Here is a 26,590-nt window from a genome sequence, read left to right on the forward strand (position 1 = left end):
AACCCGAGTCAGATGCACCTGCATGTCAACCAAAAAGAAATGTTAGCTGTACAGAATTCCCTGACAGTCTTCAAAGACCACATCCTTCCAGGACAGTTATTGGTAAAGACAGACAACACCACAGTTATGTGGTACATAAACAAGCAGGGAGGAACCCACTCGTACCTTTTCTGCAGACTAGCCATGGCTCTGTGGAACACAGCCTTGAGCTACCAAGTGCACCTACAAGCTCAGTTCCTGCCAGGCAAGCTAAATTCACTGGCAGACGACCTAAGCAGAAATCTCATGGACCCACACAAATGGAAACTGGAACCAAAAATTTTCAACCTCTTGAGGAACAAATGGGGGACTCCAATGATAGACCTGTTTGCCTCCCCTCAGAACTACCAATTGGGCAAATTCTGCACAAGGACTTACCACAGTCAAGCTTGGAAAGTGGATGCCCTGTCCTTTACCTGGAAAAGCCTATCAGTTTATGCCTTTCCCCCAATGTCTCTCCTCTCGAAGGTTCTGCTAAAGATCAAACAGGACAAGCCAAGGACAGTACTGATTGCACCAGACTGGCCTTGCCAGCACTGGTGTACCCCCTCTTGCACACTATGATACTGTTGGAGCCGTGGCACCTACATCAGACACCTTCCCTGCTTTCCCAGCAGGCAGGCCAGATTCTGCACCCTCAGTTTCAAACCCTGAACCTTGCAGCCTGGCTAATTCCTTGAGCTCTCCAATAGCACCCCTCAGTAAGCAGGTGCTAGATGTCATTCTGGAAGCAAGGAGGCCTAGTACTAGAAAAGCCTTTGCTGAAAAGTGGAAAAGATACTGTTCCTGGAGCCAGACTCAGGGGATGGGCACAATGGTGCCCAGCTTACCTCATATTCTTCAGTACTTAACAGAAATGCTCCACAAGAGACTATCCTTCTCGTCAATTAAAATTCATGCCTCTGCCATTTCAGCACATTATAATAGAGAACCACCCCTCTTCTCTCACCCCCTGCTAAAGCAATTCCTCAGAGGGGCTAAAAATTTAAGACCCCCCCAGGCGAGCCCCTACTCCAGCCTGGGACCTTCACTTTGTATTGGAAAAGCTCACTCTCCCTCCATTTGAACCAGATGCAACTGCGGAGTTGAAATTCCTTTCTTGGAAAGCAGCCTTCCTTCTAGCCATCACTTCAGCAAGAAGAGTGTCTGAGTTACAGGCCCTCATGGCAGTGGAGCCCTTCATTATCTTCCATGCAAGCAGGGTTTCCCTCAGGACCAATCCCTCCTTTATGCCCAAGGTGGTGTTTAGTGTGGCCCTAAATCAGTCTATTCATTTGCCTACCTTTTTCCAGAATCCATAAAACAAAGGAGAATGAATACTGCCCTCTTTGGGCATGCACAGACAACTTAAGATTTTATTTATAGACAAGACTAAGCCTCTCAGAAAATCTGAACAGCTGCTAGTTGGCTTTGCTGTAGGGGCAGGCCATTTTAAAGCAAACCATTTCTAAATGGATAGCCCATTGCATTCATTTCTGCTATAAGCACTATGGAAAACCTACCCCATAGGGGATAAGATCACATTCCACCAGGGCTGCAAATACTTCTACAGCCTTTCTCAGAGGAGTCCTTACCAGGGACATCCTAGAAGCTGCTACCTGGAGCTCTGTACATACCTTCACCAAGCATTACCACATGCCTATTTTTTCTAAATCCAGAGCTGGTTTTACCACTGCAGTCTTGCAGGGCTTAATAGCTGGCCCTAATGCTCTCTAACTTCATCCTCCCTTCCTTAGCTTTGGGAATCAACCCAAATGTAATGACTGCAACAGTGAAACATGAAGAACATAGTACAGTTTGTGTACACTTACCGTAAATGTAGATGTTCGAGTGTATTCACTGTTGCAGTCCTGGTTAGCCCCCTGACTTCTCTTGGCTCTACCTTTCCATCTTGTTTTTAAGCTTTCTGGTGTATTTGCTTTTTGATGGAGGTGTACCATAACATATAATTGCTTCCCATTGTGGGGACACCTGACATCTGGGGCAAGAAAAACTGATGTAATGGCATCGGCTGCATGTTTTATACCCCTGACAACCTGACATCATGGAAGAAGAGACAGCATCCGACGCAGGAATCCAAGACTCTGGTATTCAGGCTGGCTGACTGCTACCTGTAGGCAGATAACCCAAATGTAATGACTGCAACAGTGTATACACTCGAACATCTACATTTATGGTAAGTGTACACAACTGTATCTTTTCTTTTGTTGCTGCCCCTTATCAGGTTGCCTCCATGGAGGCATGAGAACCAGATACACAGTTGCCTCTACAAGCACTCATTTATTTGCTAGAGAAAAACTTTTTATTATATTCAGTGTTATTTTTTATTTGCTTCCCCTTTAAACCTGTTACTACATCAAGGGAAGGACCTTAATCCAGTCATTCCCCTATGCAAGAGTAAGAAAAAGCACATCATTTTTTTCTTGCATCATGCTCTTTTGGCCAGGCTTCTTTTTCACATTGCAGTGCCTACATTTCTTAAAACTGAGCAAGGAGAAAGAAAGAAAGAAAAAAACAGGGGTACATGTTTACTTTAGTATCCCTATTACACTCAAATATAACTGTGAAAGTTTTATAGCATACAGATTATGTCATGCATTCTTAAAAAGGGGTCTATATTACATTGTTGAAGAAGTTCAAACGATGTAATATCGAACCATGAAGTTCGAAACCCAAGAATTACGAAAACACAGAAGTGATTTTTTTTCCCAGGGAAAAAAATCGCTGTTTCGGTACCAAAAAATAAAAACACTTGCAATTTAAACATAAACTTATGTGGTGGGCTTACCCCCACTTAAATATACCAACTCCAAGATTGCACCACAATGGAGGAAATAGCAAAGCCCCGAAAATGGTGCACCGATTTTTTTTCCCTGGGAAAAGAATCGGTGTGCTGTAGCTTTGCTATTTTCGTATTTCAAACATTTGGGTTCAATATTACAATGTTCGGACTCCTGTGAGTTTGACGTTGTAGTATAGACCGTTATAAAAATACTACTGTTAAATACAAAATTTTGTTGTACTTATTAATGCTCCTTCTTCCCCTCTCCTAAATGTTCTTCTAAACATTAATGACATAAAGTAAGGCATATGCTTTGGAGTCCCCTACAAGTTCAGCAAAGGCAAAAAAAGTCCAGTATTTCCAGGTTTACTTGTTCTGTCATTTTCACAAATACAATGAATGTTTTGTAAACCACATTTATGTGCCAGTTTCTGAGTTGATGGTTTTCTTCCTGTTGATCTCCATCTCCCAAGTCCAGTCTCAGCTTCACTTCCAACGTACTCCCAATTCTTCTACTCAACTCTTTTGCTTTTTTTCTGTCTTTCAGGCATTTTCCTTTGAAACAGTGGAAAAGGTTTCACTGGCACAGTTTCTCTGAGCTTTATTACCAGAAGAAGAAGTAGAGGTGTCTCCTGTTTCACAGCTCCCCTTTTGTTGGACAAACTTTTGTGTTTGCTTCTTAGCATGTTCTGCATCAAAAGTATTTTGACCTTCCAGAAAAGACTATTCAGAAAATAGCTGGATACAACAGCTTAAATTTTATGGCTGCTTCTCAGCATTCCCTGATTAGTGGAATACATTTACTCCTCTTCTGCCTAGTATACAGTGAGTAATCATTTTTCACAAACACTCTGCTATATCCCACTTTTAGTACTTTGTTCTTCCACAGTCGTTTTGTCAGAATCAGCACTCTGCTGGTAGGATTGCATCTTTACTATTAAAGGTATAGGTTGCTTTCTCATGGCCCATGGAGCATACAGATGATGTGCCCTTTAAATTAACCATTCTTGCTGTGTAATACTAGTCCAGTTGCTTATTTTTGCTTTCATAAAACTAATATAGTCTTCTCTTTCTAGTTTCCCTGGTACAGCAGAAAATCTGAGGTTTTCCCTATGTGCTCTGTCCTTGCAGAAACATCCCTTCTTGATCAGTTTCATATTCAGCCAACCTGTTCTTCATTTTGACCTCAGATTTTTGCATTTTTATCACCTCATCTGAATATCTGTTTAAAGTTTATTCCATTTTTCCAGCCTTTTGTTGTTTGAGTTGATATAGTCCTTCATTGTTTCATTTATTTTAATCGGCTCTGTGTACATTTGACTTATTTTTTCCCACTAGGTTACTGGAAGTCACGTCTTGCACTACTTTTTGCTAAACAGCTGCAGAATTCTTCCTAATCAGTGTTTTCTCCTGACCTTTTGTGTTTAATTTTCTTTCAGGTTCTCTGATTTTCTTTTTTGCTGGCATCCAGGCAATTCACGTACTAGCTAGTTACTGAAATTTACTCAAAAAGATAAGTTCACCTCCTCTCTTTTCTGAGTTTTAGTTTTCATACTGGGAGAACTGAAATTAAGCTGTTAGTGTGCAGCCATCTTGGAAGTTGAGACATGCCTTGTTTGATCATCTATAGCAGCTTTTCAGTATCAACTTCAAAACAGGCTGTCTGCTCGATGAATAGAAGACCACAACAGTCATTCCCTTGCAGAAATTTTGGGCTTCAACAGAGCCAGTAATCTGTAAGGCAATGGAGGGGATCATTATGGAATAATAAATAAATAACTGGAAGATAGCCGACTTACATGGAAGTGGTCACCTCAATATTCACCAGACAAAGACAAGACTGAACAAAGACTAGCCTCAAATATTTATACACATTTCAAGTCATCACTTCTGATGTTCTTTAATAGATCACTGCTGTAATAGCTAAAGCTGTATGGGACATATCCTGCTAGTGATCAGATGTCCAGCCAGTAGTCAAAAGATTTTGGGTGCTTTATATGTACACTTTATGCCCTGGGGTTTGCTTGTAGAACTGCAGAAGTAGGGGTGCCAACATTCAGAACTTTCTTGCTGTTGAAGATACCAGTCAGACTGTGTCTGTGCTGTGTTTTAGTGGTTAGCTTGTTCAATCTTTTGTCAGGGCTTAATAGCTGGCCCTAATGCTCTCTAACTTCATCCTCCCTTCCTTAGCTTTGAGAATCAACCCAAATTTAATGACTGCAACAGTGAAACACGAAGAACATAGTACAGTTGTGTACACTTACCATAAATGTAGATGTTCGAGTGTATTCACTGTTGCAGTCCTGGTTATCCTCTCTCCAGCCCCCTTTCATCTTTTGGCTATACCTCTACTCTACTTTACTATGCTCAAAAGCTTTTTGGTGTATTTGCTTTTTTGTTGGAGGTATAACCTTGTATATTTATAGATTTAATTGCTTCCCATTAGGGAGCACCTGACATCTGTGCCAAGAAAAACTGATGTAATGGCATCGACTGCATGTTTTATACCCTAGATGACCTGATGTCATGGAAGAAGGGACAGCAACCGACGTAGGACCCAAGAATTTGTTAAATAGGCCGACTGAAGGCTACTGCAAGCAGATAACCCAAATGTGATGACTGCAGCAGTGAATACACTCGAACTTCTACATTTATGGTAAATGTACACAACTGCACTGTACATCTTTGTCATTTAACCTAAATAGCTAAGGCTACTGCAGCAGTCATCATTCAGTAATCTGCCATTATGGGAAGTTTACTTACACAACTGCACTTTCTCCTCATACAACCCCTTCAGTGAAGGAATCCAAGGAGGAATAGTTTTCCTTTGCCAAAGGTTTTTAGAAGGCCTTTCAGTCACTACAGACTGCCTCACCATCTCCTTCTCAGTCTAAAGTGAAGAGATCACTCTCTCATTCAGACAGTGATTCTCGGTCTAATATAGAGGACTTTGGGATAGCTTATGCCTCTCTGGTTTCATCCTTTTGATTCACAGTAGTCCAAATCTGAAGAACATATTTCCTCAGAATCTCCAGTAGAAGACGTTTCTTTTTCTGACACCACAGAGAGAATGAAAGATCTCTTTCACTGGGAGGAAAAAGTTATCTGATCTAAAAAAGATGATGTTATGAACTTTTATGGGTCGAACCCCCCTACACCTTTGGCTGTCTGTCTTGTCATTGGTGCACTAAAAGATGTTTTAATGAGGCATGTACTTCATCTGACAGTCAAGTCCCTCATTTTTCCATAATCCTGGGTAAGACCCATATCTGTTATTGCCTTAACCAAATGCTTCAGCTCTAAATACATCACTGATATTAACCATATGCCCTCAGATAAGAATTGCAGGGCTTCTGACAGGTACAGGAAGAAAATTTACACATCTTCTACCATAGCATTCGGAATGGCTATCAGTCATACATGGTTAAGTATCTTCTAGCAACCTTTTCTGATATGAATATAGTAGTGGCTTCTGATATTAAAGCCTCATTAATCTTAGTGATTTCTTCAGTGTTAGAAGTCACTAAATGTGCTTTGAAATGCTGTTATGAAGTTGCAGATGTAGTATTAAGAGCTGCTCCAACTGGATCAGTTATGTGCAGATACGCCTGGCTAATGTCCCATAATCTCCCTGAGGATGTCAAGTCTCAAATTCTGAATGCTCCCTTTGATAACAAAAGTATTAACTGTTCACTGGAATTCTTGAAAATGCCTGATGAAAAGGGTGAAACTGATCATTGATGTTAAACAAATCTTTCAATACCTTATTCCCAAATATAACAAAAACTACCTTTCCAGTCCTGGGCCTTTTTGTAGAAAAGCTTTTAAAAATCCCATGAAAAAAACAGAGAAGATACGACAATTCAGGAAGCAGTGGCAGGGCAATTTTTACTGTACGAAAAATGCCCGAGTTTTCCCCTCTTTCATCATCCCCTTCCCTGGTAACTGTTTAAATCTATCAAGAAATACTTCTCTTTGCTTTTCTCTTGGGTACCAGGTCACATCAGATTTCTGGGTATTAGAAATTATTCAAAATGGAATCACATGGCAGAATATTTCCTTCCAAACTTGGTGTCCCCCCCCCCCGACCCTCAAAGTCAAGCCCACTGCTTTCCTCCCATCATATGCTGTCCTACGGCTTAATAGAATTTGTACCAGAAAATCAAAAAGGAAAAGGATTCTGTTTAAGAATTTTTGTAGTACCTCAAAAAAGACAGAACCTCGAAACTGGTTCTAGACTTGTCATTCTCAACTCTTCACGTAAACATCACAAAATTCAAAATGCTCAGCCTCATTGCAGCCTCTTTTATCCATTCATTTCTCCTCTAAGGTTTTTTTTTTTTTTTGGGGGGGGGACTCTGTGGCTGAAAGATGCCTAACACTGTATTCCTAGTCACAGAAAATTCAGAAGCTATTAACATTTTCTGTTTCTGGTTAACAAGTCCAGTTCTGTTCTGTATCCTTGGTCTTTCCACAGCCCTAGGGTATCCACAAAGCATTTAGCACCAATAACTGCCTTTTGCAGACTGCAGGGTATTCACACATTTGTCTGCTTGAATGTATGCTGTATATTTTTTGCAGCCTGTATGCAAAACTGCCAAGAATCTTTCCATTCTAATGTCTGCTTTCTTTTCACAGTTCTAGTCAGATACTACTTTGAATTTGCCTGGAATTAATGTTTATGACCAGCTAACATGGGCTGCGCTGCGCAAGATGTTATATTTTAAATGACAATGACTAGATTCATTCATTTCCCTTCTCATTTCCATTTACAAGAGAAAGGGTCACATGCCTGTATACAGTTTGCAGACCAAATGTGTCACAAGTACAAAATAAGAATGAGAGAAAAATAAGTAACATCTTTAAATCAGTTTTCCTTAGACAGGCATCAGTCTTGGCACCACTGTAATAACAGTGGTTGTAATTTTGGCTTGTTATAGACATTACAGTAATTGCTACATCCTCCTGCAAAACCATTTTGTGTTCAGACAGGTAAAGAGATGGGCTGAAGTATTGATTTCACTGAACTGGAAAGTAATATGATAAAGATATTTATTTGGAATGTATCCTAATTTGATGTGTGCTTAAACACATGGAAGTGTTTTATTTGAGTTAAGAATGAAAATTGTCTAGTGGTGCCATAATCACAAACTAATAATTGAATGACATGATTTAAATGAGAGAACTGAATTAGGCTAGTTTGAATTACTTAAGAAGTACAATATAATGGCAGTAGCAAACACTAATTAAGACATTTGAAAAACAAATTTCTTCATTGAAGAACACAATGTCCAGACAACGTTCAATAGCTGAAATAGTTGAATAGTCCATAAAAGCCACTAAGAAAAAATGTATTTAAACAGCAAAAAGAAAGAAAAATGTTAAGGGACATGAACTGTTATGAATGTATCCGTGCAGTTACTATGGATATGATAAATATTAGTAAAGATGTAGCCAGTCAAAGTGGGAGATTTTTTAGAGAAACATCCACTCCAGTATTGTAATATGAACAGGCAGAACAGAAGGAGAAGCATTTGGCAATATAGACAGAATCAGCAATCATTGAGGAACAAGGAACAAATGATAGCGACAGAAGGAGTTGAAAGATGAACATTTGGCAGAACAGACAGGTTCAGCAACCGTTCAGGAGAAGGATGCAAATGACAAACAGCCATTCCATGAGGTTTCACCTTTGCAACAGGAAGAATATTCATACAGCACCAGGAGAAGCAGGGGATTGTTGTTATAACTACAGGATAATGAAAAAGAGTTAAGTCACTGCAAACAGCATAACCAGTGTTTCAGTTGGTGAAAATATGCAACATAAGTGGATTTGATATATTCAGCTTGTCAGATGTGCATTTAGAAGCCTACTATTTGCACATTTTTCATAAGAAGCTAATTTTTTTTCATTTAAATGAACTGGCATCATTGAAACAATTACAAGTTTATGTGATCAGATGTGGAAGATGCAACTGGAATGTATGCTAGCATTGAAAATGTAGCTGCTGAACATATGATTTTAAAAAAGTACATTTATGACACTACAACAAAGTCTATTTGAGGCATGTATTGGGGCATGCAAAACTAACTTGAGAGCTTTTTAAAAAAAATCTCCCAAAATGCATGAATACTTTGCCAGTGAAAGGTGTGATTAGAATGATCTGAGTAATAATTCATAAATAATTCACAAATAAGGATTATGAAGGCAAATAAATGATGGATAACTAGTCATTAAGGATAGTGATATGTACAAGGAAATGTATGAAATACTTGGTGATGTCATGTTTTATTTCTAGGTATCTAAGAATGATGTGTCTGTAACATATGAAAATGTCGAATTGTGTTTGCATGATATGTTGATTCAAGGAACAATGGCTGTAGCTTTATATGAATATTTAAATGTGATTATTCCCAGTTTACTCTATACCTGTGGTATACGCAATATTCATGTCAGTGACCCTCCTTTGAGGCCAATTGTTGCATTTATCAGGGAATTCAAAATAAAGCCAGTGAGTGGTAAGTTAGTAAAATCATTTATTTGAGAATCAGCAGATTTAATTATGAAGATAAATTTAGAATTGTTACAGGAATATTTGTTTATCGTAACTGACATCACATCAATTTAAACTGTTATACCCCAAGATTTTTGTTAAATGATGGTTGGGTTTTGTAATAGAATGGGTATCAGACTTGTAAGTGATTGCTTGGCTTTGCTTTTGCACAATATGTTTTTTTTTTAATTTTTCAAGATTGCAAGCAAGTCAGAATAGTAGCAATGGGGGCAACTGTAGTCCACAAAATTATTTAACTTGTTAATGGCTTTTTGAGAAAAAAAAAAACAATATGCCTTTGAAAGTGAGTACTGTGGTAATGTATTTAATCATTTATTGATGTATTTTGATTTACTGAGAAAATATTTTTTGATTTGGAAAAGTGGTGATAATGAATTATAAAATTATGTGGATTACGTGAAACAAACTTCTCTGTTTTTTAACGTTCACCTTCCACCATCAAAGCACATTCCATCAAATTTTTGAATTTATGTACTTCTAAGGCTGAAAGTTAAAGTGTTGATGAAATTTCAAGAAGTATCAAAAATGCTTCTAAAATGATGTGGTTACATTTCGAAAGTATGCATCTTAGGTATATGAAATTAAATACAGCTAAAACCAGATGGACATGTAGGTTGACTTTAAAGCAGTTTTCTTTTGCATGGGAAGTAGTGCTTAAATGACTAGGAGGTACTCCATAGATAAAGTACCTATCAGTTCTGAGTAAATAATTCAAGAAAGGTCTGTAGAACATCTACTTGGTGTATGTCAAACAGGAAGAAAACTGTGACTTAGATGTGAAAAAATTACTCTTCTGTGGTTCTTCGTACACTACAGAACGCTACTCTGCATGTCACTGGATAACAGACAATATTCTTAAATAAAGGTTGCATGGGTCATGGAACATGCCCGCAATATAGATTTATGGTGAACAGTCTGCTGAATTATAACATGAATGCTCTCGAGATATATATCCCAGATGGATGTTACATTTGTAGTACCACCCAAACAGTATATCTGGCAGAATTCACAGCTTGCTATACATTCTGTGTTGGTTCTTTTACTGGAAAGTTGAATGTATGAATTTATTGATTGTACAAATGCATTATGAAAGAAAAAATACAATTACCTTAACTAAATGTGCTACTATTGAAGTTTAAGAAGTACTATTTTTATGTGCAAGTGAAAGTTGAAATTGGCATTTAGATTGTAGAGAATACTATTGGCAAATATTGCTAATCTAATAGAAAGCTTTGATTAAATGACAATATGCATTTTAAATGTTAGAAAGGAAATTGTTGAAACAGTTTTGATTTCTTGGTGTATATTTTATGTTTATTCTGTTTTTAATTTATTTTAGCCATGTCACTGCATGTGCCATGTGAACTGTAGTGATTTGTATGGTCTTAGTAGACTTTACTTTGAAATCCTTTGATGTGAGGAATGAAAGCTCTTTCTACTTGTTTTTGAAGTAAAATACTCTGCTGATGAAAGAAGTTCCTGATTGCTGTGTTTCACAATTTTTTTACCATTTTTGATCAGAGACTACTGTTAGTACATAACAGTCTCTTAACTGTTACATGATTATGACTGTGGTCCCGGACTCTTACCTCTTCTTTGCGATATTTTCCTTTGCAAGGAGCTTGGAGGAGCAAATGGGTCAGTAAAAAAAATTGCAGTAGTTTGGAGAAGGGAGAGGAGTGAAAGCTATGTTAAAAATGCATTGTTTACAGTTTAACTCAAAGCCATAAGGTTAAAATAAAATTGGGATCCAAGTCTAGAATTTTGTTCTACTTTTCTGTGGCTCAGTGTTTTTTGTATGTTTCAGCATGTTTTTTATTGGCTGTGGTCCAGAAGTTTCTCATTTATCAGCATCTTTGCCGTTGTAGAAATCCATTAAATTACCTAGCAAAATGTATGTGTTTCTGTGAAGTCTACCTTTAAAATTCACATGGTTTGCCTTTAAAAAATCTTGTTAGCTGCTGTGTTTGCAGTAAATGCATTGGGATTTTAGATGCTGTTACTATATTACCATTTAGAAGGATCAGCCCTTATGAAATATTTAGACCCTATGTATGGACCAATTCCATGTAAATTTGTCTTTGGGCTAAAAGATGGGCAATCTGCTGTTAGAGAAATGATGATTTCTGTAGCTCTTCACATGTGTCCACTGAAGTAATGTTAGATGGCTGCATTTTGTTGCATGTTCCTTCCAGATATTTCAAATAAGCATCAGTGTATGTTAAATTTAGAGTAATTATTTCTGTGCATTCTGTTTTACCTGTTTATAGTGTTGTATTTTATATATTTTTGTTAATGCTGTGATGGAGCTGTGAAATTAGTATGTAGTGTAGGAAGTTGTTGCCTACAGTCCAAAATTGTCAAAACAATAAGCTTGTTATACACTCCTTTGACATCAGAGAAGTACATAACTTTTGTTATACACCGAAAGACATGTAAACAAACACAAACCTGTAAAAAATGGACACCCAGCAATAGGCAGAAAACTAGAAGTTTAATAAAGCAAACACTTAAAAACTATAAAATCAATAAGACGATAAGCACTTTCGCCTTAATCAAAGTTAAAACTTCTTCATATAAACTCTCCTTTACTTCAGTAGCAGGCATTCATACATCCTACCACTGCCTCACCCACACAAAAACATTACTTAAAGCAAATTACTTGTCATAGCTACTAAAAACCTAATAATAAAATTTAAAATAAATTAAAATTAAATTGAATTAAATTTTATGAATTTTATGTGACCTCCAAGAATATTGCTTTCCCTCCCAAGTACACTTCAATTAATATCAATATGCTGCCACTAGTATCGTCACCTCTTCAATGATTTTTACTTTAAACAAGTGTGATGCTGGCCTCTTCATTAATACCTGATGAGCAGTATGCATTCCAATACACTTGCCAATAAATTTCTCTGACTTCCAAAAAGATCCTTCATGGACCTCTAAGGTTTGGATCAATTCTTATCTGCTTCAAGACAGCAAATTTAAAAGCATGCCCAGGATGGTCGCTTATGTGTCTACAAAGAGCATTGGTCATTTTGCCTTTTTTGATATCCTGGAGATGCTCATAAATCCTTTTATGAATTATCCTTTCCATTTTTCCTGTATACAAATAGCTGCAATGTTGACATAATGTGATATAAACCAAGGCTTTACTCTCACAATCGGCCCTCCTGAAAAGCTAGCCCTTGATGGTGAATCTGTCACCTATATGAATGAATGTACAAACACAGCATCTCCCACAACAACTTATTGTTTTTATAGTTTTTAAGTGTTTGTTTTATTGAACTTCTGGATTTCCATCTATCGCTGGCTGCCCGTTTTTTTTACAACTTTTGTTATACACCTTTTGAAGCTGCTGTAACTCTGACTCTCTCTGGAATACACATGGCAACCATCATGAAACAACATCTGGAGCTTTAACAGCTGTAATACATTTTGCACTGGCACACAGATAAAAAACAAAAGTAAACCTGCACTGCTGATTTAGAGGGATAAAGCTCCAGTTATGACCCAGGTGATCAAACTTTGATTAGCAGCTTGGGTGCTTGACAGTGCAGACAAGGAAGTTGGACATGCCCATCTTGGGTGGTGTGGGGGGTGTATGTACTTGGTTGCAGCGTGTGGTGATCCATAGTGCAAGCTGGAGAATGCGTGTTATTCTTTGGGGCAGTGTGGAGACAGGGTAATTTACCAACAAATCCATTGCACATCCTTCCCTTAGACAAGACAGGTATGAGCAAAGGTATGTGAGGTTAGAAGCAGAAAAACACTCCCTGACAGCAGTGTGATGCTGCCCTGGGGTTGCTCAGCCTCCTCATCAGTCCAGAACATAGATTGGCAATAGCCTGCAGGAGATTAGTGATGTTTGGTAGATCTGGTGAATAAAGAAAGGCCTCCAGGAGTAGCTGATGGTCAGCTGTAAAGAGCCAAAAACTGACCCCCTTCCAAAATACACCCCCCAAAAGTATAGCAAGGTGTAACAACTTTTAAAGCTGTTGCTGAATCAGAAGTGCACTACTAACTGCTGTCTGTGTGACCAGTTAAGTGTATTACAGCTTTAAAAGCTGTAAAAATCTGCTGTTCTACACTTTATTTTTCTCTAATTTGTAGTACATACTAGCTGGTAAAGCTCCACGTACTGCAAATAATTATGAATTGCTGTCACTGATTATAGGTTCATAGGTATGTACTAGGCTGGTAACCACTGGGACCCTTTTAAGCCTAGCCATTCATCCCATTTTTTTTTCAGAAATTCTGGTACCCTCAATAGTGTAAAGAGGTTTGTGGGAGATGAAACATTTACAAGCATAACCCACTAATTTACTGTTTTTGAAATGGACATCAATTATCACATCTGCAGCTTTGCTGTCAAGGTGAATTTCTTGACATCCATTTCTTGAACTGATAGTGTAGGTTACTATCATAGTCACAGTTATGATCTTTTTATTGCCTGTTGGTTTTCATTGCAAGTAGTGAAAGTAAATGGATGTTTGACAAAGGGAGATACTGCCAGCACAGCTATCTGGAATGTTGTAAATAATTATATAGCTATCTGGAATTTATAAATAATTATATGTCATTTGTGAATATCAACATGATTTATATAGAAGTGTGACAAAGGGAGATACTGCCAGCACAGCTGTCTGGAATTTTGTAAGTAGTTGTGTGTCAGTTGTGAATGTCAACATGTTTCATGTGAGATGCTTGTGGTACAAATGTATTAGAGGTATATTTCATGTATATATCCAACTAGGTTTGTACAGACTTGAATTGAAAAGGTATTTTATAAAGTACTGAACTTAAAGATGTAGCCACAGTATGCCCTGCTGAAAGAGATCAGAAATGTATATGCACTATTGTATCTGTTTAAATGCATATATTTTAGCAGCGGAAACTGGGATACAGGAAGCTAACTTCAGTCTAGTAAATTTTAGAAAAATATCTGAAATTAAATTACTTTATGGCAGCAAGGAGACACAGTGTCTGTGCTGAGAAGCTTTCTGTATTGTCTTGGAAGTGTTTTATTGTTTTATGACTTCCAGCATCTATCAAAGATCTGAGGAAAAGCCCTTGTCTGTGTATGTATTTTCAAAGGTAGATGCTAAATGCTGCCAGATTCCAGCAGTGAGGGGTTCACCTGGGATAGAGTCAGACGACAAGAAATGATGTCATTCTGCAAGCTATCCCAGCAGTAATATTTGAGATATCAATTTGAGAGGGGTCTTAGACACAGCATTCTCTATTCTGTCTTGGATCTGACAATGACAGGAACCATTAACCGCACATTTGCCTTGCTCTGTAACCAAGTTAACTAGGGTATAGTAATACTCTTAGATACAGTCAGGAATATAGCAAAGCTTAGCTTGAATATTTTTCTTTATTTATTTCATCTTTTCAACATGCACGTCTGTACAAACCTTGTTTGATATGTACGTGATATACAGCTCTAATACATTTATAACACAAGCATCTTGCATGAAGCATGTTGACATTCACAAAATGACACACAACCATTTACAAAATTCCAGAAAGCTGTGCTGGCAGTATCTCCCTTTGTCACACTTCTATGTAAATCATGTTGATATTCACAAATGACATATAATTATTTACAAAATTCCAGATAGCTGTGATGACAGTATTTCCCTTCGTCATAGGGTGGATAGTTGCTTTTAGCAAGAGCCAACTAAAAAAATAATGCGATACTCACTGTAGTAAGAGTCTACCAAAATTGAGGAAGTTGTAGTACAAGCACAACAAACTAGTAGTAGATGTGAACCTAGAGCTTTGGATGTTGAGTAAAGAGAGATACCAGATTTTCATTATGTGGCTTTTGTATGAGCCTTGTTAAACATAGTATTCCTCCACTCTTCCCATTATATTTCACTGATTACTTGCCATATTGTGATATTTGCCTAGCATTAATAGTAGTCTGTCTTACAAATTTGCTGTTTAACCTCAAGTGACAAGTACTTGTTATTTATGGTTGTGATATGGTATATTTTAAATTGAGTTCTCTACATCCCAGTAGACATTCTCTGTGTTCTGTGCCTGAGGGAACATTCACCCCAAAGTGCAGTGATCTCCAGGTTTGTTATACTTATTAATGTGTTTAAATTCCTGCTTCTTTCAGCAAAAGCTGCCATCAGATTTTTGAACTTTGATCTGTATACAACCTAAATTTCCCATTAATTGTTGCATCGTATTAAATAGTTTTCATTTGTCAGCAAGTCCTTGTAGAAGCCAACCCCATGACACAACTGACTGCATCTCTAATGTATTTTCTTAGAGTAGTGATGCCAGGCATTTGTTCTGTTATTTAATTGTAATCATTCTTTGCAGCAAGCTCTGTAATCTGGTTAGTCCATCGAGCCTTCTGTTACTGTGGCCGAGCTGTGTTGCAGGCTACTAAAAGTTTCTACAGATGGGATTGAAACTGTGTACCTTTTGTCTGAAATTTGTTGAGTGCATGGCCTGCTGTTTAGCTTCTTTGATATCCCTCCATCTACACATAATTTATTTTCCTGCTCTTTGGCAGTAGGTCTGTTTCTTATAATATATTGACTGACATACCGTGATGTAGACAGAATATATCTGTAAAGAGTTTAATGTAACTGCAAAATTTTCAGGAGGATTTTGGTATACTTAAAGAGGGTCCCACTTTTATTTTCCTTGTTTGAGTTTATAGAGATGTTCTTCTTGTTTCACTGTTGCAGTCATTACATTTGAGTAATCTGCTGGCAGGTTGCCCTCAGTCGGCCTGAATTCCAAGGTCTTGGGTCCTGCGTCGGTTGCTGTCTCCTCTTCCATGACGTCAGGGGTATAAAACATGCAGCCGACGCCATTTTCTTTAGTTTTTCTTGCCCAAGATGTCAGGTGCCCCCAAAAAGGTAGCAAATATATATATATATATATATATATATATATATATATATATATATATATATATATATATATATATATATATATATATATATATACACACACACACACACATATGCATGCATCAGTATAAACTTTACCTTCATCTATAAGCAAATACACCACATAGGTTGTAGAAGATAGAGAAGGAAAGATAAACTCCAGAATGAAAGGGGGATGGCGGGAGGGTAACCTGGACTGCAACAGTGAATACACTTGAACATCTACATTTATGGTAAGTGTACACAACTGTACTATGTTCTTTGTGCTTCACTGTTGCAGACATTACATTTGGGTAGAATCCCAAAGCTATGGTTGGGAGGCTGGAGCTAAACAGCATTAGGTGTGGCTATAAGGCCCTGCAGAACTGCAGTGGCAAAGCCTGCCCTGGACTTAGAGTAGAGAGGCAAATGATAATGCTTTGTAAAGGTGTGAACAGAACTCCAAGTAGCAGCCTCTAGAATGTCTTTGGTTGGTACTCCTCTGAGAAAGGCTGCTGAAGTAGCTGCAGCTCTGGTGGAATGAGACCTAATGCCCTTGGGCACAGGTTTACCATTGTGTAAGTAGCAAAAATGGATGCAGTGGCTTATCCATGTTGAAATTGTCTGCTTTGAAATAGCCTTGCCTTCTGATCCTGCAGCATATGTCACTAGTAATTGCTCAGTTTTTCTTAGAGCTTTAGTCCTGCTCAAGTAGAATGCCAGCAGATTACCCAAATGTAATGACTGCAACAGTGAATACACTTGAACATCTACATTTATGGTAAGTGTACACAACTGTACTTTCTACTTCATTATTAAACTGATGTATGTAGCAGGATTTACTGCCTTCTCTCAGAGCAAGTGTAAGCTTTCCTTGGATGTATGCCTTGATTTTTCCTTCTATGGAAATGTCTTTGGGAAGTGGAGAAAAGGGATGTACCAAATACCTCACTTTTGCATCACTACGGTTGACTGTAAAGATTGCCGCTGTTGTCACATTGAGTAGATGCAGCTAGGCACTGGTAAAATATATCTTTGTGGAATGATACTTTGATAAATCTTGCCTAGAAGATTTGTTATGGTAAGTTATCACAGAACTGGGCTTTATCTCAACATATGACCAGTACACCAAGTTTTAATTTCAGCACTTTTGAGTTTGTGTTGACAGCATTTAATAACCAACAGCAGCCTTTGATTCTGTTGCAGTTATTGATTCTGTTTCTATTTCTGCATTGATGTGTTGTTCTCAAAAAGATTTTGCTTGCACTGAACAAAATTTAAGGTAAATGAAAGATGAATACCTTTGTCTGTCACTAGTCATTCAGTAAGTCAGTAATTAGTAGATCTCAACATTAATGAAATAGTTTGATTGTAGGTTCTAAACTCCAGCCATTTAACCATGCCATGATGAACATTTGTCACTGAATACTTGCTTTCAATGCCCATGCATTTGAAAATCATTTACATTATGTGTAATGCATTTCTTCCTTAAATGTAGTGTCTGTCTATGTTGGTCATTTTTTTCATCTTGTCATTTCTCGTCTCCTTGAGTCACTGTTGCTAGCTTTAAATTTCATGTATATTCTTTCTCTGTCCCTTTCTGCTTTCTGATGCTTGTAGCGCTTCAGCATGGAAGGACTGTCAAATGTCATTCAGAATGGCTTCCGCCATACGTTTGGAAATTCAGTTGGAGAAAAACAGGTGCTGGGCTTTCCATCTTCGTAACTTGTTCATCCATTCACGTGATCTCTATTTCATGTTATCAGTAACTAGAGTGAAATCCATTCCAGCAATGATAAGATCACACAGCTGGTTTGGAGTAGGTGATTGAAAGCACATTGTGTGCATACTGTGGACTTGGTCAGCCTACTTTTATGATCATTAAGAACAACTAGATGGTAACTTGAATCAGTTGTGGTATAAATTCATATGCTCTGATCTTTATTTCATTGTATTTTGTGTACATGGCATTTTTTTGGTGTTTGAAAACTGTAAGGTGCTCATCTCACTGTAGCAAAATGTTTTTGTTGCATGCAGACAATTGCATATAAAAAAGCATAACTGTTTAGAAGAACTCCTGAGTGCAGGATAAATTCTCAAGTTATTGTGCCAATGTTATTCCACAGGGATATTTTTTAGTAAGTGTATACCTGAAGCTTAGCATTCATGATCTAAGAATTAACACAACTGAAGTTTGTTTCAGAAGCAGAGCTCACACACATGAAAGACATTGATTGGATATTCAGAATATCGGAAGTAGTCTGATGTCATTTGTTCGTTAATTATACCTGGCTTGGATTACTCAACTATTTAGATAATTGGAATGGAGGGCCTACATCATTGTAAAAGAGTTAATTTCCTTGTTGAAAGTAGCACTAGCGTTCAGTGGGTGCATCGATTCAGATCTAAGCATTATGCTCACATGGCTGCATGCTCATGGAATGATCTTACCTTTTTGTCTTAGGGCCTAATTAGGACTATGATTTACATGTAGTTATTCTTATGGAGGGAATATTGTGATTGGCACATGTATGCTCTGAGAATTCAATGTGTTCTTAATGAAATTGTAGTGTTAACAGAGGTATTGGAAACGTTACTGAAATGCTTCACTATTAATGCATTATAGTAGTTTATAATAAAGAGACCAAAATACTTTATTTAGAAAGACTACGGGCAAGTATGCCATTTAACTTTTAAAAGTTTCAACATGTGAGGTAGTAATTATCTTGTAAAATATCAAGGCTATAGCTATGCCCTGAGGCTTTTAGATTGATTACAAATATTGTTGTCTTTATACATTAGTTTTTTTCCTAGAGATGTATGAGTAGTACATTTCATCTGCTGATGTTCATCGTGTTTCACTGTTGCAGTCATTACATTTGGGTAATCTGCTAGCAGGTTGCCCTCAGTCGGCCTGATTAACAAAGTCTTGGGTCTTGCGTTGGTTGTTGTCCCTTCTTCCATGATGTCAGGTTGTCAGGGGTATAAAACATGCAGCTGACACCATTACATCAGTCTTTCTTGCTGCGCGGTGCCCGAAGCAGAAGCAGTTCGCAAGTGCCAGTCGGCCAACTCCTGAAATTTACGTTTTCGAGTTTCAGAACCGAAGTCTTCAACTAAAAGCTAAGTACACCGTTGGGGAAACTTTTTCTTGCTCCTTACCGATGTCAGTAAAAGTTAATAATAGCATTACTTGTGGGAAGCAAATGCCTCATAAGGATTTTCATTTGTACTGTATTCCTTACCTAGGCCCTGACCATGACATAACTTGCTGTCGGTTTTGTGCATTATTTAATCAGCACACTATCCATCATCTGTACATTTTTGCTTCTAAATATTTTGGCTCTAGGTTTAATTATCCAGAAATGACGTCGGTTAACCATCCGACTACCGGAATACCGAAAAAACGCAAAGAAAAAGACAGAGACAGGCCATTGAGGTCCAAAACTGCCGACGACACTTCTGCTAAGCCACTCGCTAGTTCACCGGTACTCAGTGAGACGCTTTTGCAGCCCCTGATACCCGCTACTTCTGATTCGCAGGCCTCTACTGAGACCCATTCAGAATCCGGTATGCCGCAAGATGCTTCACATATGGAACCCGCGGATGTCTCTACCTTGGATGGGTCCAGAGCCGCTGAGCAGGCACCGGCTTCTGAGGGTGTATTCAGGCCTACAAACTTTCAACTTCAGTACTAAGGTCTAAATCTCGATCTATGTCTAAAAAAATGATGCCCAGGCCATATGTTCAGGCCCCTATGCCTAAAAAGCAAATGATCAAAATGGCTGAAGATTTAATTACTCTAATCAGGGATAGTCAAACCCCCCCCCCCCCCTCCAAGAGGCCTAGGATTGAACTTGACTATGAATCTTCTGAACAGGACTCTGTTTCTTCTGACTCTTGTAATGATCTGAATTTGTCCATATCTACTTATGAGGACTCTGATATAGACGATTCCATTCCCTCTATCTCTCCGCCTGAGGATTTCTCTTTTGGGGAAACTTTACATACCTTAAGGGAGCATTTCCACTGGGAAAGTCAGGATTTCTCTGAATCCAAAAAGAGGCTTAGGGATTTCCTTCTTCTTCCTCAGCATAGGCCTTTGGCTATACCTCCTTACTAGACATTGTTGATGATGTGTTTTTGGGAATCCAGTATGGCCCCTAATTCCTTGCCTCCGGACCCTAGCAAACCAGACGGGTACTACAGGGTTCCTGAGACCCACAAATTCCTTTTCAAGAATCCTGTTGCGGACCCTGAAACCATTTCTCAGGGGCCCAAGGGCATTAAGGCTTCTACTGCTAAAAATCCTACCCCTTCTGATAGAGACTCCAGGGCACTGGATAGATGGGGTAAAAAGGTTTATACTTCTGCAACCTTAGCAATCAGGGCTTTAAATTGTCAATTCCATATGCTAAAATATCAACAGCATATTATGGGACTACTTAAACAGAAAATAATGTTGATTTCTGACTGTGTGGAGAATAAAGATTTACAGGATTTATTGCATTCAGCCGAACAAGTTGGCAAACAAACTTTACAATGCAGTTTTGATTCTTTAGAGGCCTCTTGCAGGGCTGCTGTTACTGGGTCTGTGCTTAGAAGGCATGCTTGGCTTAAGGAGCAATCTCTGCCTGATCATGTTAAAGCAAAACTTTTGGATGCTCCTTTACAGCAGGACCGCCTGTTTGGCAATAAGGCTGAAGAAGTTCTAAAAAAGATGGAAGATGAAGCTAAATCTATGCAAACTGTGAAAGATTTCTTACAAGTACAACCTCCTAGATTTAGTAGGCAATGGCCTGCTAAGAACTGGTCCTTTCCAGCTACTTCCAGGGCCACTCCAGCCAAACCCAGACAGTCCAAAAGCACCAGGTTTCAGTCCCAAGGGACTTAGAGAACTAAGCAATGGGGTGCTTCCACTTCCAAATTTGGAAAAAACAAGGCACCGCCCTATGATAAACAGTCTCAATGACTTCCCTTTAAAATTACCTAGCACTTACATCTTAGCTGCCCCTTTGGGGGGAAAACTGGCTCTTCATTCAAGCAACTGGCAACTTATAACCCAGGACAAATGGGTTTTAAATATAGTGTCCCAGGGATACAGATTTCACTTCCACACGCTGCCAACTCCAAACGGGTGGCCAGACCTGCCTCCAAATCAGTGGGCAGAGGCTCAGAAACAAGTACATTCCCTCCTAAACATAGGGGCTATTCAACTAGTACCAGAAGAGGAAAAGGGACAAGGTTTCTATTCCAGACTTTTCCTAGTACCCAGTAAAGACAATTCATGGCATCCAATTCTGGACCTGTCTATTCTAAACACCTTTCTGGACATTCCAAAATTCAAGATGCTGACTCTTCACCAGTTACTTCTTATGCTAGGCAAGGATGTCTGGTTGGCAACTCTAGATTTAAAAGAGGCTTACCTGCATTTCCCAATCAGGGAATCTTGCAGAAGATACCTACGCTTCTAAGCAGGCTACATGCATTATCAGTTCTCTGCACTGCCCTCTTGTCTACTGCGCCCAGGGTATTCACAAACTGCCTGACTCCACTAATTGCATTTTGCAGGCAAAGAAATATTCAAATATATCCATACCTGGACGATTGTCTAATTCAGGCAGAAAACCAGGACATTCTTCTAAAACATCTGGCGTTTGTAAAAAGAGTTCTAACCTGTCTAGGGTACACCATAAACGAAAAGAAATCTCAGCTGGTACCCTCTCAAAAAATTACATTCCTGGGTGCAAGCTTGAATACAACTGCCCAGATGGCTTTCCTTATACCAGGAAAGCAAATTCATTTGGTGACATACTTCAAACAGGTGGCCACAAAAACCCTGCCATCTGCAAGGCAAATACTGCAAGCCTTGGGGTTCATGGCCTCCTGCATTCTTCTAATTCCATATGCAAGACTGCATATGAGGAAACTTCAGTGGTACTTTAGTTTATGGAGTCAACATTGTCACAGCCTGGAAACAATGATTCCTATCATACCTTGCCTGCACCTAGAGTTCCTATGGTGGGCAGAGGCCTGCCACCAAAACAAGGGACTGCCATGCACACCACCCCCTGCCGCCCAAACCCTAACTACAGACGCATTGGACTATGCATGGGGGGCTCATCTGGCAGGGAAGTGCATTCAGTGCAAATAGAGCCCAAATCAAATGCACCTTCATATCAATCAAAAAGAAATGCTAGCTGTACAGAATGCACTGACAGCCTTCAAGAACTAACTTCATCCAGGACAATTACTGATAAAGACGGACAACACCACGGTTATGTGGTACATAAACAAGCAGGGGGGCACACATTCCTACCCCCTCTGCAGACTAGCCATGGCATTGTGGAACATGGCCTTGAGCTACCAAGTACAACTACAAGCCCAATTCCTGCCAGGAAAGCTGAATGTTCTGGCAGCTGAACTAAGCAGAAATCTCATGGACCCACACAAATGGAAACTGGAACCACGGACTTTCAACATGTTGACATGCAAATGGGGGAGCCCAGACATAGATCTTTTTGCCTCACCACAGAACTACCAGTTGGACAAATTTTGCACAAGAACTCATCACAAAAAAGCCTGGAAAGTGGATGCTCTGTCCTTCAGCTGGAAAAACCTATCAGTCTATGCCTTTCCCCCTCTGCCTCTGCTCTCCAAAGTTCTACTAAAAGTCAAAGAGGACAAACCAAAAATTATTTTGATTGCTCCAGACTGGCATCGCCAACACTGGTACCCGCTCCTGCGTAGTATGTCATACATTTCACCGTGGCACCTGCCTCAGACACCTTCCTTACTGTCTCAGCAGGAGAACCAAATTTTGCACCCTCAGCTCCAAACACTGAATCTTGCAGCTTGGCTAATCACTTAAATTCACCCTTAGCATCCCTCAACAAACCTGTGATGGATGTAATTTTGGAGGCGAGAAGACCTAGTACTAGAAAATCTTATGCTGACAAATGGAAAAGATTCTGTGCCTGGAATCAATCTCAAGGGATGAGCACAGCAGTGCCCAGTTTACCTCAGATTTTGCAATACTTAACTGAGATGCTTCACAAGGGCCTGTCTTTTTCTTCCATAAAAGTCCATGCCTCAGCTATTTCAGCTCACTACAACACAGAACCCCCCCCTCTTCTCTCATCCTCTTCTAAAGCAGTATCTCAGAGGGGCCAAAAACGTGAGACCACTCAGGAGAGCTCCAACCCCTGCCTGGGACCTTGACTATGTATCGGAGAAACTCACTCTACCTCCTTTCAAGCCAGCTGCTACTGCAGACTTAAAATTTCTTTCCTGGAAAACAGCCTTCCTTTTAGCAATCACTTCAGCTAGAAGGATATCTGAATTACAGGCCCTTATGGCAGTGGAGCCTTTCATCATCTTTCATGCGGACAGGGTGTCTCTCAGGACCAGTCCATCATTCATGCCCAAAGTGGTATCCAGTGTGGCTCTTAATCAGTCCATTCATTTGCCAACTTTCTTTCCCAATCCACAGAACAAGGGGGGAGCGGATTCTACATTCATTAGATGTACAAAGACGACTTAGATTCTACTTGGACAGGACTAAATCTCGAAGAAATTCTGAACAACTGCTGGTAGCAATTGCTGCAGGGAGGGGAAGGCTATTTCAAAGCAAACCATTTCTAATTGGATAAGCCATTGTATTCATTTCTGTTATAAGCACCATGGAAAACCTATCTCCCAGGGGATCAGATCTCATTCCACCAGGGCTGCATCTACTTCAACAGCCTTTCTCAGAGGTGTTCCCACCAGTGATATTCTAGAATCTGCTACCTGGAGTTCAGTTCATACTTTCACCAAGCATTATCACTTACCTATTTTCTCTAAATCCAGAGCTGGCTTTGCCACTGCTGTTTTGCAGGGCCTTATTGCTGGTCCTAATGCTGTATAAATCCATCCTCCCAACCATAGCTTTGGGAATCTACCCAAATGTAATGACTGCAACAGTGAAACATGATGAACATAGTACAGTTGTGTACACTTACCATAAATGTAGATGTTCGAGTGTATTCACTGTTGCAGTCCTGATTACCCCCCTCCAGCCCCCTGTTTTTCTCTTACTATACCTCTACTTTCTTTTACTATGCTTAAAAGCCTTTTTGGTGTATTTGCTTTTGTTTGGAGGTATATTATTGTGATTTTAATTATATATGTATATATATATATGTATATATATATATGTATATATATATGTATATATATATATATATATATATATATATATATATATATATATATAGATAGATGGGTTCCATACACTAGATCGAATTTTCACTAATTTGAAATAGTGCATGGAATGCTCACTGCAGTGAAAGTGCACTTAATCGAAAGTGCACTTATGCGAAGTTCAGTACAACAAACCGGTGTTGTACTGAACTTCCGTGCAGTACTCACGGACCTTAGGGTTAGGGCACGGGGTCATAGTAATGGGATAGCCCGTAGGGCTATCCCCTTACCATGACCCGTGCCCTAACCCTAAGGTCTGTGATGACTGCAGCGCAGTGAAGGACATAGCAATGTCCTCCACTATAGTGCGATAGTCACGAACCTTAGGGTTACGGCATGGGTTAGGGTAAGGGGATAGCTTTACTAACTATCCCCTTCCCCTAACCCGTGCCCTAACCCTAAGGTCCGTGACTGTCACACCATAGTGGAGGACATAGCTTGTTTTTATGTCCTCCACTGTGCTGCAGTGTTTTCGGTGAAGTGCACTTACGCAAAAGTTCACTTTCATTAAAGTGAACTTTCGCAGAAGTGAGGCTTCCTATTACAAGTTTCTAAGTAATGAACTTTCATTCTTGTAATAGGAATCCATATATATATATATATATATATATATATATATATATATATATGTATGTATATATATATTTTGCTCCCCGTTTGGGAGGCACCTGACATCTGGGGCAAGAAAAACTGATGTAATGGCATCGGCTGCATGTTTTATACCCCTGATGACCTGACGTCATGGAAGAAGGGACAACAACCGACGCAGGACCCAAGACTTTGTTAATCAGGCCGACTGAGGGAAACCTTCCAGCAGATAATCCAAATGTAATGACTGCAACAGTGATTACACTCGAACATCTACATTTATGGTAAGTGTACACAACTGTACTTTTCTCTTAATTGAATTAAAAAATACTTACAAAAAGCGTGCAAGTTAAATATAAATGTGGACTGCTTAGTAATTCTGTTGTACAGTTAACAAAGAAGCTTGCAGTGTAGACTGACTTAAGATTATATTTACAGGTAGAGTGTACAAGAGAAACACCTCTGGTGTAGGAGGTGAATTTCGGTTGGGAGCAGAGCAAGTGTATTCCCAATTGTAATTCTGAGCCCTGCAATTGTGAGTCCTAGAATTATGTAAAAGAAATAGCAAAACTAGAGGAGATCAAGGAATATTGAAAATTGCTATTCTACTTTAAAATAGTTTTTGCTGGATGGCAAGCCCCCTGCACCCCCTTCCCACATCCCCACTACACTTGTATCCTTACTTCAAGATTACTATACCACACAGAAAAGATGAATAGTCAGACATAGGTTCTAAGTAAGTACTAGGCAATCAGTCTGCAGACCGTTACAAGCCTAGCTTAAAAAAAAATATTCAAAAGTCGCCTTTAGCTTCAAGGAGAGGAAGACAAGGTTGGGGGAAAATTTGAGGCTGCCCATCCAATTATCTTTGTTGACCTTGAAGGTGGCAAGGCTGCTATTCTGGTTGACAAGTAGTAGAAATTTGTTCCAGAATTGAGGAAAAAGATGAAATAAGAATGTGTCACACCAACATGTCTTGCTTATGTGCTGATGAAGGTTTAGTTCCTTTAACCAAGTAACAATTAGTTCTGTGAAGGAATAGGAGACCAAATAAGGTTAAATCTTTTATAGCTCAAAAAACTAGGCATAGATCTTCACGGAGGAGTCTGTAAGAGACTGAGTACGAAGAAAGGGCTAACAGTCTATTCTGGTAGCTAAGATCTTTGAGGCCAGTGGTCTTTTTAGTTATGAATCTCTGAGGTCTCTCAAGTTGTATGATATGTTTATACAAATACATGCCGAAAGGTACATTATATTCAGTAATGGGTTTGATAAGATATGAGTAAATGGGAATTAAACTTCTTTGGATCTAATGGAAATGCCTTTGGAAATCAGAAGAGCCAGATAAAAGGCTTTCTGAACTACTGTGGAGACATGCTGGCCAAATAAGGAATTCTCAACAAGAGTTCCTAAATCTCTTACAGTAGTATCTGATTTGAGGGGGTGTATCACCTGTA

General features: G+C 39.0%; 1 protein-coding gene across 2 annotated transcripts in view; it reads left to right on the forward strand.

Annotated features, from left to right (window-relative positions):
• The window catches only part of FEZ2 (fasciculation and elongation protein zeta 2), a 1,097,840-nt gene that overhangs the window by 918,274 nt on the left and 152,976 nt on the right, over positions 1-26,590 (forward strand). The window contains exon 6 of one of the 2 annotated variants that reach the window (XM_044059029.1): positions 17,922-18,002. The exons of the other annotated variant lie outside the window; for it this stretch is intronic. Within the exon in view, the coding sequence (XP_043914964.1) occupies positions 17,922-18,002 (81 nt within the window). The remainder of the gene's footprint in view (positions 1-17,921; positions 18,003-26,590) is intronic. 2 annotated transcript variants of the gene reach the window in all.

The sequence above is a fragment of the Protopterus annectens genome, chromosome 1.part2 (assembly GCF_019279795.1).
Source record: "Protopterus annectens isolate FY-2018-M chromosome 1.part2, PAN1.0, whole genome shotgun sequence".
Lineage (NCBI taxonomy): Eukaryota > Metazoa > Chordata > Ceratodontiformes > Protopteridae > Protopterus > Protopterus annectens.